Here is a 15,857-nt window from a genome sequence, read left to right on the forward strand (position 1 = left end):
GCTGGTGCTGTCGTCAAGCCTGCCTCAAGCTTGCGGCTGGCAGCTCCCGCTTTTCAACGCGTTTTTGCCACCGGTCTGCAATCCTTTGGCGGTCGTGTTTGCCCATTAAATCTCGCCTTCTCTGTTTCGTCGTTGTGCGGTTCCGCATTGGCGTGATGGATCTGGGCTGCTTTGGCGCCGGCGCTGACGCGTATTTTGACTTTTCATGACGGATCCATTTACTGACGTGCGCAAAAACGGCGGCCGTTCGGCAGACGCTGCCGACGCCGACCGGCCGACCGTCGGCGACGGCGGGCCGGGCGGTGCTCCCTGAGCGTCACCTGGCCGCTCCCAGTCGTAGATCTGGCTTATCTCCGACCGGGCGGCCCGATTCCCAGGGCGATACGGACCGCTCAAAGGACGCTCAGTGGCGCGCGGATAAAACACCGGCAGCCCGGCGGTAAAAACCGGCCTCAGAGACGTGTCGGAACGCCCGGCCGTGCCGGTGGGACCGAGCGGTGACCGGCCGGCGGCCAGCAGCGCCGGGGACGTCCGTTTCATCGTGGGAGCTGGACTGCGATGGGAACAGACCAGCACACAGATGGAACGTGCTGGTGACGGGACAGGACAGGGAATGGTCACTTTGTGGCTGCATCCCGCACGTCAATACCCTGAAAGTCCTTTGCCGACATTGCCTAAAACTTCTGGCGCAACTTAATTTAACTGAGATGTGATTGGCACAAAAGCCATTTTCTGCATTTAATTATTTCATACCTATATGTAAAGCTAAAAAACGTGCCTCTCAGAACAAAGGAAAAGCAGGTACCTAAAACTGTACGTTTATATGTTGTATGCTTTCAGTAAATATTGAAAATTGCATTCACCGTAACAAAAAATCATGTACGCTTTAATGTGCAAATGTCGATAACAAAATTCACTTATCTACGGTTCTCGTCATGATGAAGTAAAGAAGTGTTCTCATTAGTGTACATACGTAAGCCTATCGTACACTAGATCAACCGCTGACAAAATTTACGCTTGATAATTTACGACTCTACTTCGTTTCGTAATACCGGTAGAGGATGGCCGTACTTAACAATCACTTGTCTAAAAAGCGACTCTCTGCTCCCATTCTTCCTCCTACGTAAAAAAGAGACGGACGAACGAACCCTTCCATGTTGATGTTATCTTTCTGGGCGGCCCGCCCAGCGGTAGGCCTTGGTGACGATAGCCACGTTTGGAGGGTCACCCGTCGGACCCTCATTGGCGTCAGAAGTCAGACCCAAAGGTCACCAAGCGCAGACCAGCCGTCTCAGCCGACCGGCGCGTGGAAAAAATCCCGAAACTGTTCATCTGGAATTGTCCTTGATTATGCTAAATGTTACATTCGTGTGTGGATCATTGAAGCGGCTTTTACAGAGTGTACATTGTAAGGATATAGAGGCATCCGATGCTCGATTTTCACGCTAATCATTAAATATTATCATATTTCTAACCGCAACGCACAACGGAGGCATAAAAACACCAAAATTCGTCGTGTAGTTTTTGCGTATTTTTTTCGTTCTCCTCTTCTCAGTCTCTCCGAGATCCCTCCCGTTGGGCCGTACAAGCGCCTTTTTTGTCCGTCGTGCTGACAGGGGGCGTTCTCATTAATTAACCGGTGCCCAGATATGGCCGGTCGTGATGGTCGGGCCAGCCGGTACAAGCAGCACGGTCACTATCAATGCGACCGGCGCTGGCGGCTCTGAGTTATTGAGTCGGCACCGGGACCCCCGGCGCGAGACAGCGGTGTGGACATTACGGATATCTCTGCAGACATTTAGCGGCGACTCCCAGTCGACACAGCGGCTACCTCTTAGACGCAGCGGCTATGCCAGTCGACACAGTGTTACGCGCCTACACAGGCCAAGGCAGTGGCTACTTCTTTCGTTTTTTTTTCCTCTTCCTCTCTTTATCTCCTTCCCTCTCCCTCTCTCTCTCTCTCTCTCTCTCTCTCTCTCTCTCTCTCTCTCTCTCTCTCTCTCTCTCTCTCTCTCTCTCTCTCTCTCTCTCTCTCTATATATCTCTCTCTCTTTCACCCTCTCTCTCTCTCTCTCTCTCTTCTCTCTCTCTCTCTCTCTCTCTCTCTCTCCCCTTATCATCAACTTCTTGGCCTTGTCAGCACGCCTTAACCCTTCCTCAACCAGTGTGTCACCTCCCACACAAGAGTGCGCCCACGTATGTACCTCAGCCAGTATCCCGTTACCTATAATCTGACAAGGGAGTATATTCCGGAGGGCGTGGCCCCGCCTGATGACTGGACTCCATTAAAGGGAGATAATGAGCTTTCTTTTTTCTTTAATAAAAATTACTCGACATCTATACTATTTCTACTGTAGTTTCTATAAAATATGAAAATTTCCTAGCACATTTTCGTATGTGAAAAAGGTTTTTATTTTTGCAAAAAAGAAGCAGTACTTGCAGTACTTGTAACACCCACCGAAATGCGTTGTCCTTCTTGTCCTTCTCTATAAAAAAGTCGCAGTATATGGCGCTTTTGTTTCAAACAGCGACGCTTGGGTTTTTGTTTATGTTATCGCCTTGTCGTTGCTTGGTTGTAAGGATTCTAATTTGAATTAGAGTTAATTCGGTTTAGAATTAATTAGATTCGTACATAGTGCCTACTCTTCTTTGTTTCCAAGTATTATTTTGCGCCACAAATGAACGGCATGCGCCAGAAACGCAGCCAAATCTTGCGATTGCGACTACGAAATTCATTATTTTGGCCTCAGAGCCTGAAGCGAAAAATACAAGCATATTTATTTCAAAAAGACTTCAGGTTTGTCGAACGGTGTTATGAGAATTTTGATAACAGTACTGCATAAGTTTTTCAGTGATGCCGCAAAAGTGTTGTATCTATCTTCTTTTATTGTGCAGTCGGCGGGACCGATTCAAAATTGAGTCGTTGCTACTAAAATAGCAGCATATGGCCTCAGATGATGAACAGGAAAAATAGTTGCGTAAATTTAGACATAAACCACCCCCAAACCATGAATATCTTTTGAAGGCACTATAGACGACCATTAACTAACTAGATGTGATGAAGATCAAATGTAAGGAATACGCTCATTTTACAAAATTACATGCAAGTACCAAAAAGTGATGTAAGTACTTATTCAACGGTCATTTTCAGCGCTCCCCGCTAACGTGACTTCAAGTTGAGATATTTGCGGCAAGGTACCGCATTGAGCAAAATGGTTTTAATTTACATTATAACTTGTTGTGTTTTGTCAGAAAATGATCCTAACTCAGATTTTGTGGGAAAAGGTCATTATCTCCCTTTAACGAACACGGGAGTCGACCTCTGCCGCTGGGAGGCACCGGGTGATTGTTAGATCTTACACATCGGACATACCTGCCAAAGAAAACCGTGACGAAGCAACACACGACTTAGACGTTGAAATACTCCTTCGGAGTATCAGAGAAAGAGACTCAATTTGGGATAAATTCTGGGCTGAAAAGTTTTGTGGCGGTCTGAGAGGCGGTGTGGTTTCTTTTTACGGCGCTGGCTGTGGTGTCACCTGTCCTCAGGTTCAGTGACTGCGCTGGTGGTGGTCCTTTCAGGACGCATACCGCTCCCCCGAAAACCCATAAACACGCACCGCTTCCAAGGACCATGCAAATCGCGCTGGGAGGTGGTGCAGTAGTCACCATTCAGGCCGCCAATGGGCCGCGCTGTACCCCAGAGCACCATTCGACTCCGAGAAAGGGTGTTTGGGTCGCTCGGGCCATTCAGGTGGCGGACCACAGGCGTCGCGGGGATATTGATGGTATCGCTCAGTGTATTCAGACAGTCGGATACGGACCGAGGTGGGCCGCAGGTGCTGGTCCAAAGGGACGACTGTAACTGGTAGCGTATCGACACGGTCGCACCGGGAGGCAGGCAAACCCACATATCACTAGAAGAAAGCATTGCTGTATCATGGTCCTAACGCTGGCTTCTTTACATCCATTTGTGGCTATCATTTTTGTTTGCATCAGTTCCATGCTCTTAAGTTATTTTCTGTGGTTTGGGTTAAATATAGATGTAAGCACGGAAGTCATCACTACACGACCCCTGGACTTCTGCTTCCTATAGATCAAGGACGAAGAATCCTTCGTGGTGATGGCACAAAAAGTAACAAAATACACTTAAAATGACAGGTAAGAGGTTTCTCATTCCACACTTGGCTGATGACATCGAGTGATGGAGTGATGGCGATTTATCGACCTGTTGCTGACCCAGTATCCACATGTCTGTGACGTGTCGATCTGCCTGGGAGTGCGGTTCTCGGGCGTGCGCCGGGATCGGCCGCGACCTAGTTGGTCCGTCACGGCTCGTCCAGCCGTCACGCCGCCGTCACAGGAGACGTCACAGCGTCACGGCGTCACACCGGCTCACAACAGGGCCGACTTTGCGGCTTCCCAGCCGGCGAGACCGCGCCCCGGTCGGCATGTCTGGCCTAGGTTCCGGCTCGTCTGGTTCCAGATGGCTCCGTCTGGTTCCATGCATGGTTCGATTTTGGTAAGGTTATCGAGCTCCCACATCGGCTCCGTCTAGGCCTAGCTCTGCATGTTCTTTTTAGCTCCTTTTCTATTCAGAATGTCTGCATTTACCCCAAGCATTCTCTACATCTAAGTTTCTACCCGAGCTTAGTTGATACACGGCATGTCCCGTGTGGACCTGGCTGCGTCTGTCAGCGCCTGAATGTATGCTGTACCGCACGACTAATGTTAGCGCCTGAATGTATGCTGTACCGCACGACTTGTGTTAGCGCCTGAATGTATGCTGTACCGCACGACTTGTGTTAGCGCCTGAATGTATGCTGTACCGCACGACCTGTGTGGCGCCTGAATGTTTGCTATGTCGCATGGCTTGTGTTAGCGCCTCAATGCACAATGTATAATGTACTAAAAAAAAGTATCTACCCGATCTGAATGCAATGTTGCTCCTCAACGGCTTGCGAATGCTATTTAATCAATGGAATAATACATGCCCAAGGCTTTGTCACTTTTCATTGATATGTTTGGGTATATGATAGCTGTACATTATTTTCTACTTATTTAAGGTTGTATGTTATCACTAAATATATTTTTTGTCGTCTGTGAAACATATCTATAAGCACGTTGGTAATGATTACAGGCAGCGCTGCCTAGTCTGTGAAGCCGAATTCGACACGGGCTGTCTGCCAAGCGACCGCACATCGTTATTCAGCTGTGGACTCGTCGCACGATGTGTGTCAGCACCGGCACGGTTTCTGTTTGTTTATTTATGTTCTCGGTCACAGTCGGAAGCCCTCACCAATCTGTCACGGGAGCACACACTTGAGTGGTTATGTAAGGCTGACTGGACGGGCTTGGCTAAGCGAAATAAGCGTTTGATACTAAATTTAGACCGACTCTGCGTACCACCCAGTAACTAGGTGGTAAATGCATGCCGTGTGTTCACAAAAGTTGTTCGTTTTGTACACTTATTTCTCTGATGATAAACAATCCAAGCATCACGGCACCACTCTCCCTGGTATGCAGCAGCTTTAAAAAGCGAGCATCGGTTCCCACCGGCACCGTCAACGTTCCATCCCTGTATTTAGTGATGTGGAGGCATTGCATGCTTCAAGAAGCCATCTGGTTAAAGACGCGACTTACTTGCGCCGCTCTCCAGGTTCCCTCTCTGCCGCCCATATACTTACTTGCCGGCTCCGGCAGGGTGTGTGAGACGCTCCCAGAAGGGCCGTGCACGCCGCTAAATAGACTGTCGGCGACCAGCGCACTGTGTACCCCTCGGCAAACATCAGACGCCTTTTTGTGCGCGGTAAGCCGGTACTGGTGTGGCCGGTAACGCCGTTGAGTGGTGTGGGATGGTTGTATAGGAGCTCCAGAGAGCTGATGCAGGAAGCTCCAGAGAGCTCCAGGGAGCTTTAGGAATCAGGGGACTAGCTGCAGCGCCGGACGGGCTGCAAACTGACGGAGTGATCTGAGGAGCTGCTGATAGGGGTTGGGGAACAGCAGGGGGCAGCTGTTCAAATGTTCAAGCGTTCACGTTTTGGTGGACCGAGCCATCTAGGGCAACTAAAACGTGAATTCGTACTCTTGTGTTATTTCTTCAAGATTAGACAGTCGTAACGATCTTACATCGGGTTCATCTCGCTCTATTGGCTCTCTGGGGGTTTCGAGCCTTCCCAGTATCTTGATTTTCTCTGTGCCTTTTTCTCATCTCTGTATTTACTGTGTTCCCATGAGCTCTATGTGCTCCTCCGTGCTCCTCAGTGCTCCTCTGTGCTCTCTGAGTTCCTCAGTGTTTCAAGCACTCTTCGCCTCGACCAGTCGCATCCCACGACAGAAGGTGCACGTCACCCGTGTCGGGACGGCGGCGGCGGCGGCGGCGGCGCCTCCTCTATGGTCGACGGCAGCGGTGACGCCGCCCCATCCAGCAGGTCTGTGATTAGCTCAGTGGACTGATGACTGGCGACCGCCCCTCAGTCACGACCTCACAGCCGAGAGAGACGTCCCGGGAGGTGCGGGCCGATCCGTGTGATGGCAATGCATTAAAAATGCGACCGGTTAGCGACTAGCGAAGCATATTGCTGCGTGAGAAGTAGACACCATCAGAGTGTATGTGTAAGTAACTAAATGCCTCGTAACTAATTTCTGCGATTTACGCATATTGCAAATTGCTCAGTACATTATACACGCGAGGCATTTATTCCGTGCCGATCCCCCATTTACCTGGATAAGAGTCACTTATGTGTAATACGAAACTACACGTATGTAAGAGGGGTGATGTATTGCGTCCTGGCATCATTCATAAATTTTTGCAGAGCTAGTGCTCTTAGACAGGAAGCTGGGGTAGAATACGCTAGCTTAGTTGCCAAGTCATGAGAAAACACCTCAAACAGCCGGTAAAGTGATGAATGATATTATCTTCTTTATTGTTCCGTTCGCTGTTACGCGAGCCGAATGGCAAGGTCGGACACATTGAAAAAAGCGTCGTGTAATGTCATAAATCTACCAGCAAGAAACTCAAGTGTTTAGCTTCAAAATAGATTAAGACAATTGACCTTTCGCCTTCGCGCTGTAAACCCCTGACCCCAATGACCAGAGTGGGGTTGCGTGTTAGAACGCAGGGAATTAATGTGCGTGACGCTATCAAGTCTATCGTTGCGTGTGCTGACTTCTTACTCGACGGGTCAACTCGTTTTAAAACATGGCCGTCGCTCGTTACGCGCGAGGTTCCTATATGGAATGGAATTAAAGGGCAATCGTTCTGGCGTAACGCATAGAGAACGGGCAAGGGCGAACATAATATTTCATTACACTCCCAAACTCCAGGTCGATTTGCCTTCGGTCGAGATGACACCATGGATGAAATATCCATTACGAACCTCCCAATCAGCGCATTAGTGATAAACTATCACAATCACCAGTGAAAGCAGAATGTCACCACCCCCGTTATCGTCACTACGCGCCGTGACTGAAACAATTCCATCGACAGCGCTGAGCGCGTGCAATTGTCGACAAGGCGCCGTTCCACGCCACTACGCCGCCTCAATTTATCACCATCAATTTGTTGGTGAGTGCCGCCCGCGCCGCAGATCGGCGTTCCAATGTACCATTCGGCTGATCAGCAGCGACACTTGCATGACCTAATGTGCGAATCCGAACACATAAAAGACACTATAACGTTCAAGAAGCCATTAGACGGCGCTCCGAACGGATGCGGCTGCGCATTTCAGTGCATATATTGGCGTGGAATAGCATTGCGCCGCCCTTAGAGCGGCGATAACGCTGATTTAGGGCCCGGTCCGAGTGGGCCGAATAATACAGCTCTCATACCGCCGGTATGTCGCCCCTCCGCGGCCGGTTCGTCACCCCTTCCGTTCTCAGGAAGGCCGCCATTGGATGCCGCACTAAATTACCGGTGTCACGTCTCATTCAGCCATATGAAAAATGTTACACAACTGCACAAAGTCGCCGCATTAAAAGCGGCAGACGGCGCGGCTCGCCGGCAATCGCGGCGCGACTAAATCAAATACCGGCGCGCTTTGTCGCGCCGGGACAGGTGAGTGTGTGCGGCGGGCGCGCGCGGCCGACGCCGGGCCCAAAAATGTCAGCCGGACCGCGCGCCCGGCCGGACAGTCAATTAAACACGCGCGGGCTATTGTGGTGAGGTGCGGCGGGCACCGACGTCTATTGTTGATAGTCAGAGTGACTCCTGCCCGAGCCGACACCTCTGAGTCCGCCTTCACACCGACGGCGCCGGCCCGTAATGGGTTCATTCCGTCGGGTCTCCGCGGGGTGCCGGTTCGCGTCCCACCGCTGGCAGTGTTTTCCGCCAGTGCAGTCAGTTGACGGCGCTGTACCCGGGTGGTCTCCGCTCGTGACACGGGCCCGGTCACGGCGATCAGTGCCGGCCGTGACCGGCGTCTCCAAAGGCTCGCCGCCGCCGCCTCGGCCGCCGGCCATTACCGTGACTGGGAGAAACAATGGTAGCCGCGGGCCGGCGGCGGCTCCGCTGCTGTGAAACAGGAGTCGACGCCGACGGAGCATAGCTTTCATGCTCCCCTAAGGGATGAGAAGGGGAGGTGTGGCCGGGAGTGGTTGACTAGTCTGAGAATTGCTTCTGAACCCATCTGTGGTCGAAACTTATCCCGGCCGGGCCCGGGGGGTAGTCCCAACCACCGCAGCCCGGGGGGGGGGCGTTTTTCGCCCCCCCCCGTCTAACTCCGTAAATAAGGGAGCTACGGAAACAAAAGCGATACCAAACGAAAGGTCCTTACGAGACGATTCTAATGCACCTAAAATTTTTGACCTCAGGTCAATTTTCAAGGTCAGAGGTCAAGGTCAAAGGCCAAAACCGGCACATGTGTAGTGATCTCAAAGTAAGCCTTCTAGAGGACGGCAGGCTGCATCAAACCGGCAAAATTGGGTGTCAAACGAAAGAAGAGAATCTGAGGATTCTGAAAATGTGCTCCAAATCAAAGGTCAAGGTCAAGGTCACGCTCAAAATTGACCTCAAACTTGGCATTTTTTCGCACATCTTGCGTGCTAACTTCCAAGATGTTTTGAAATGTTTTGAGGCTTATCAGTTCCCTATTTGTGGTTCATCTTACGATACAAGGCTGCTCAAAGGTCAAGGTCACAGAAGAGTATCCCTGCTAGAGGTGATTTCACTGATTCAAGTTAGTAATAATAAATAAGATAATTTTGCCATCCGGAAGCTCTAAATGAAGGCTTAGAGGAAAATAGATACCAGATTCGTGATCAGCGGGTACAAATCCATCATAAACGACCTTTCATGTGTCAAGGTCAACCAGAGGTCATTCGAGGTCACATGAGGTCAACATGAAACTTGACTTTTTCCGAACAAAATATGTATCATTCGACGCGGCTTGACAAGGCGAATGCGATGGTACCACTGCCGTAGCTCTAGGACCATTTTTGTCGAAGTTATTTGCGAAAAACTAAAACCACATTTCGGGGTCGTTGACCTGACCTCTGACCTCAGGTCACCAAAACTATTTTTCTATTTTTCTCTAGGTCAAACGCTACACAGCCGTGCTCGTAATTTGTCTTTATCTCTAAAACTCTATTTTTAGCAGCTATTTGAAGTTTGCGTCTGTGACGCCGATTTTTGCCGTGCAGGGGTCTAGAAAAATGGACCTTGTGACGTCATCAAGGGGGATAGGTCCAAATTTTTTACTTCAGAAGATGTCAAATTGATGGGAGAAAAGGTACTGAAAGTTTCGCCTTCCTATCCCTAAGCGTTCGGGAGTTATCGCAAATATTCGCCAGGGGGGCGAAAAACGCCCCCCAGGCCCGCGAGGGTTATACGCGTTTATTGTCCTTAGTGCGAAGCTTTTCACAAAATTGGCCATGATGCTTCGAACCTAAACGATTTCAGATAATGGTTACAGGCGATTGAAATCATTTGCGACTTTCCGATTTCCCTGTCATAATTAAGACTGCAAGAATATACACCCTTACGACGCTTAGAAAGGAATAAAACACATTCCTTTGTAAGTGTTACAGGAGTAAAACAAACGTTGTTTAATTGTAACTATGAACGGTCCCCTTGTCCATGTCTGTCGATTCAAGTCTGTTTGTATGTGTCATTGTTTGAATACGTGTATGTACATTTGGCTTCCTATGCATTTGTCTGTCCGTGTCTGCCTCTGTCTGTCTGTGTCTGTCTGTGTCTATATCTGTGAGTGTCTGCGGGCGGTTCACACGTCTGTCGCTTACCGGCCGGCTCCGAGGAACCGCTGAAGGTCGGCCACCACCCCTGCTGCCCGCAGCCCCCGACTGACCGGCCGGCCGGGCTGCCCGCTTTGTCCGACCGACCGTGATCTACGCCCGTCGTGAGAACAGCCCACCCCACCAGCCTATCACCTCGAGCACGGCACAAGACACGGTTGGGAGGCACCGCGAAGTCGCTCGGAGAGAAACGGGTTTGATTTTAAGCATGTGACCGAGTCGTTTCCCCGGACGACAGCAGATAGTCGACCAGCGGAAGATAGGTAAAGTAAAACATGTCTAAATTCCGAAATGAAGGTTACCGCCACTGCTGGAGTCGAAATTGACAGCACACGGAGACGGAAGAAGAGTAATGGTTCGATGTTCGCTGCTCAGGACTCATTCAGAAGCAGTTTCCGTCTTTGGCATGTATTTCAGAAAGCGTGCGCCACAAAACAGTACGCCTTGTCCCAATATGAAACACATCGCCAAGCCCGCTTAGCACTTTCACACCAGGAACGACGAAAAAGGTAAAACATGCATGGAGGCCCGTAAAGGAAGTTCGGAAGCAAACAGTTGCAAATGACATACACCGCTTGGAAGCCACATGTTACCGGCAGATTTGATTCATTGGCAGCAGCGAACATCACGCAATGAGCACAGTGTAGGCGGCATAAATAACTGAGCGTTCAAACGGCGCGTCTGCGGAGCACAGACGGATCCTACGCTATTATAGGAGCCGCTGATACAGCGGCCGAAGGAACATAGGCAGCTGCTCAGGTAACGACGGAGACGGTACCCCAGCCGCGCGGAACGACCCGGCGACGGGGTGTGCTGAGACCGTCCTCCCAGACTACCGATCACCTTGGTAACTTTATATTGCGTGTGAATGTCACCGCATAGAACAGAGGAGCTATGGAAATATTTGTTCAACAATGAAGGTATGGCTCAGAGGACATATAGGTAGCTGATGACAGGTTTTGGCAGCCTACGAGAAAATCATGCTCGAGAGGCTTACTGAAAGAGAGCGAGACCGGTGTGAATGTGAGAAGTTTGAGCCGCAATCTTATATGAAATGCAGTCCTTTTTTCGTAATCCTTTGAAAACGTTATCCAGAATAGAAGTGGAATTGAGATTTCCATTCAGTTTCATCGCAATCCCGACACTATATGCAAAACACTTCTAAAAAGAGTTAAAGCATGTCATTGTCATGGTGGTTCAGTGCACTAGCTACTCCTCGGGCGGTATCCGCCTCAGCCCCCGGCTGTCCCCCTCCCGACCGGCATCTATCACACCCAAATCACATTTGGTCCACCACCCGTCTAGGAACAGGAGCCATGTGACCTTCCAGAGATTGCTGACCTCACACTGCCCTCAGTTTCGTAGCTCTTCATACCTTCCCCGTAGTTCTCCCATACTTTCATCGTCCTTCGTTTTGCAAGTCTTCTTACCTCCCTCCCCTTCAGTCTCGAAGCTCTTCCTACCTCCCTCGCCCGCAGTCTCTCCTTGACTTTCTCCCTGATTCTCTTCCGCCGGGCTAATTCAGCCCCACTCGTTCCTTTTCATCTCTTGAAACCTCATGCGACCTGCGTCCATGCTCCCAGAAAACAAGGCTGGCATCGCGACCACAGTTGGCGATGGCCAAAGGTGCCAGTCTCGGACTCCAGCCTCCCCTCCTCCCTCACCTCCCCGCCCACACAGCCCCGGCGACTCCTACCCTCTCCTCCCGCTCCTCTCCCGTCTGCCTGGATCAGACTCCCAGGCAGCGCAGCTTCTTGGCCGGTACAGCGCTGGTGAACTGGAAAGACGTCGTGCGCTGGGCGGCAGGAGCCACCTCTTCGTCTTCCGAAGAGCTGACTGGCGATGGCGCGCGCTCCCCCATCAGCGTCCGCAAGCAGAGGCGCGCTTCCTTGACGCGTAGCCGCACCAATTGCTCTAGTTGAAAGAGATGCTCGTCGCGGCACTCGGGCACGTGCTCGTGCATGAACTCTGCCAGCCGCAGGACATACTCGACGTTGTGCCCGGAGGCCCCGCGCGAAGAGACCACCTGGTCGGCGATCTGGTGAAGCGGCGCGTTGCCTAGCCAGTGCTGTGAGCTCGGCGTGGCCACGTACAGGAGAGCCGGGAAGGCGGCGCCCTCGCGAGGGTAGAACTCGGTGAAGAGGGTAGTGTATCCGCCTAGGGTGACCTCTCGGCCGTTGAGGTAGCTGAGTGCCGCCTCGCCCACCAGCTCGTAGGCGACGCCGTGTGTAAACGTCTGAGGGATGGAGAGGGGCCAAGTCAGGTCACACTGGTGGGTCAGATAAGGTAAGGTGGACCACGTCAGGTCACAGACGGGTCAAGTCACGCATAGGTCAAGTCAGGACGCAGTAAAGAAGGGTCAGGTCACGGACCAGGTCAGCGCCAGGACCAGGTCAGGTCAGACCACAGATGTGTCAGGTCACGGCAGTGATAGGTCCGACAATATATGTCACGGGTCAGCCGTGAGGTCACAGTAGAGTGCCAATAAGGGTATAAGCAAATGATGGTTCAATCAAATGAAGATTCAGTAATGAAATGGCCAATCCCCATTCATCAAAGGACAAAAGGTCATCGACATTATGTCACAGATCCTGTCCTCCATGGTGTCATTGGTTGAATGACGTATATCCATGACCTTCACCACCCCTTTGTGACATTTCTGCCCACCCCCCAGCTGTCAAACTGCAGGATCCGGTGGGAGGGGACAAGGCAGGAGGGGTGTGGGAGCTGACACAGACACACCCACCAGCAGCTGTCGGTGGAAATATTGTGACAGGTGTGTAAAGCAGGATGATTTTTGCCCTACTTCAGACACTAAAAGATGGTAGACGTTTTTTTATAGAGATGCCCACATGACCGAGTAAATGAATGCTTGGAGCTGAGAACCGCGATGGGTGTGTGTTACGTGCCCTAATTATTGTTCAGCAGGGATGTTACCGTAAGACATGCCTAACTTTAGTTGCTACTTAGATTACAACGAGTTGTCAGAAGTGACTGCCGTTTTTGTTGCTCGTGTCGCCCCGAGGCAACTCTCTGTGACCGCTGTCCCAGCAAGGCAACGCCGCTGGGAAACGGGTCAAGGCTCGACTGTGGCGGCAGCGGCGCTACTCCTCCCCCCAGCGGCGCACCAGACCACCCCCGCCTCTGGGGCTCTCAAACTAGCGCGCACCGACGGTCAGAGCCCATCAAACTTCCCTCTCACCACACAGCCTAACGGCAACAATAGACGGCGATTTGCAACCAGTTTACAGCGTTTCGTCTACGCTATCTGCTGACGTCACAGGTCGGGCCGTGTTGACGTCAGCAGTTCCGGTCTTTCCGCGTAGCTGACGACGTTCGACAGCGGGCACCGATGGTTTGTGAGCCCCAGATGCGCTGGTTTGAGAGCCCCATCGATCTGGCTCCAGCAGAAGACCGCGAGAGGTTATGAATGGGGAGGGGGCGGGTCGGCGGTCGGTGGCACCGCAAGACTGCAGCACAGACAAAGACACGTGTGTGCGTATAAGGAGGTCACGGACAGGTCACAGCCATGTGATACTAACCCCGTGTCCTCTAGTCTATCGTTCGGCGCCGCTAACCGAAAGGCCGAATGGAGAAATGTCGCACACAGTCAGGTGCACGAAGCTCTGGTGTGACATTTGGCAAATGACGTCAACTGTCAAAACCCACCGAGGGGCGTGGGACGTGAGTGGGACCTGCACAGCTGTGACCTCCACCGCGGAAAGCCCGTCTGTGCCTCACCAGCTGAGACCAGACTGTGATAAGTGTCGCCGGAAATAGCTGATTCCGGCGGTTAGGGGGGCGACCGCCTCGTCTCCCCGGGGCATCCCTGGGTCACCCTGACAGCTGCTGGGCACCCCTCCCCTGCCTCCGCGGTGCACAGCGGTGGCCATGATACCGGATTATAGACAGGTTTGCAGAGAAAGGATAAGAGTCGCGCAGTAGGCACTCTCACTCACCCCTCCCCACAGAAAATATCACAACAAAAGGGCGAATTTACTCACCTCACCGTCTTCAACAAGTGTGGCGACTCTCCCGGGCTGCAACAGACAGAGAGCGAGCGAGGTCAGCGTACGGTGTGCCGAACGCACACCCCACGCGCAGCGCTGGCGCACAGCGAGGTCGAGCGCAAACTCGGTCACGCACGGGCCGCGTGACCACCTCCCCGCTGCAATAACACAGCTCCAAAGGGGTTGAGGGTGATAATACTATCTCCACATGCACATATCAAGCCATGTTACATACTGACCCAGTTTATACCAGCGTTAATTAACCGATACCGATAACATATGGCACCTACCTTGCCCGGAACTCCTCGATGGGTGGTGTTGCCCTGCCAAAACCGGCGCGAGAAGCCTTTGATGTGGCCGATTCTCGAGCTGCGGTACTCGAAGCCGGGGTACCAGCACAGGGAACCGTATCCAAACACCCACAAGCTGTGAGAGGCCATCTTGCACCGGTTTGGAGTCGTTCAGGGCAGCGCTCACGGGAGCGCGCGCGCACACGGTCAGCTGTTGGACGCGACGGAGCCGCCTCGTCGGAGCGCACCCGGACCCGGCGCCGTCAGCTGATTGCCTCGGCCGTCCGCTGATGGCAGTCGCTCGCCGCTTGCGTCACCCTGCACGCGGAAGAGACCGGTTCGATACCTGGCCGCGACGGGAAGTTTCCGCAACTTTCGCGGAGGGACGGTCCGGGATGGTAATTGGGACGTTCTCAGGCACTGAGTGACCCGAGGATAGAGCACCAGTGCCTTATATTGATCGGTGAGGCAGTACGCACTTGGCCGGCCGATGAGTCGACCGTGGAGTGGTGCCAAAATACTCAGCGTGGCCGGGTTCCCCGCTCTCAGGGGTCCGCTGGGCGTGCAGGGGTCAGAGGTCAGAGCAGCAGTGTTATCTCCGACGGCGGGACGTCACTGCTGCTGTAATGGCCCACTTCAGGAGGCCATTGTGAGATCCCCGGCGACGACAAACAGTATAGTGTCACCGCTATCCTGTGACACTGCTCTCGAAGTCTGGCGGTGGTCCAACTGGTCCCCGCTGCCACAGGAAGGCCCTGTCTGATCCGACCCGGCGCCGGCGGCAGAATACCGTGACACGCCCGACCGTGACGCCGCGCTCCGTGACTCTTCTGGCCGTGACGCGCGCTGCGTGACGCGTCTGTCACCAGTGGAGGGGCTGACCCCCGTGACGTCATTGGGGGTCTGTGACGTCATTGATGTCTAGCTGACCGGCCGGGTGATGACCGGCCGACGGTCTGAGTTGGCCCAGTGAAGCGCCACATCGCACGATATTTCAGGCCTGGCCCAAGGGCATTGCTCCGCCGCCGTCGCCGCCGACGGATCGACCACGCCCCCCGACAGTCCCGCCCCGCCCCTCATCAGCTGACGAATCGACACGGAGATGGCACGACATGTGTGATGAGGTCGAGGGCACGTGGCGATGTTGACACGTGTACCGCGCCTCTCAGAAAAGCCGCCGGTGGATGTGAGACCGCGGACGATGACTGCCAACTGTGTGAAGATGGAATGTTGATTCTTTTCCGGTACATCGGAGATGCAGTGTGTGAACCACTGCCAGCCCCTCCCCGCCTCGCCCTGCCGGCGA

General features: G+C 52.6%; 1 protein-coding gene across 1 annotated transcript in view; it reads right to left on the bottom strand.

Annotated features, from left to right (window-relative positions):
- Positions 1–10,643: 10,643 nt before the first annotated feature.
- The window catches only part of LOC122379166 (glutathione-specific gamma-glutamylcyclotransferase 1-like), a 31,376-nt gene continuing 26,162 nt past the window's right edge, over positions 10,644–15,857 (bottom strand). Inside the window, exons 2-4 of the mRNA XM_043361122.1 lie at positions 14,552–14,869; positions 14,256–14,291; positions 10,644–12,487 (exon numbers count right to left, since the gene is read on the bottom strand). Coding sequence (XP_043217057.1) covers positions 11,981–12,487; positions 14,256–14,291; positions 14,552–14,701 — 693 coding nt within the window. The 5' untranslated portion in view covers positions 14,702–14,869 and the 3' untranslated portion in view covers positions 10,644–11,980. The remainder of the gene's footprint in view (positions 12,488–14,255; positions 14,292–14,551; positions 14,870–15,857) is intronic.

The sequence above is a fragment of the Amphibalanus amphitrite genome, unplaced genomic scaffold (genome assembly GCF_019059575.1).
Source record: "Amphibalanus amphitrite isolate SeventyFive unplaced genomic scaffold, NRLGWU_Aamphi_draft 000073F_arrow, whole genome shotgun sequence".
Classification (NCBI taxonomy): Eukaryota; Metazoa; Arthropoda; class Thecostraca; order Balanomorpha; family Balanidae; genus Amphibalanus; species Amphibalanus amphitrite.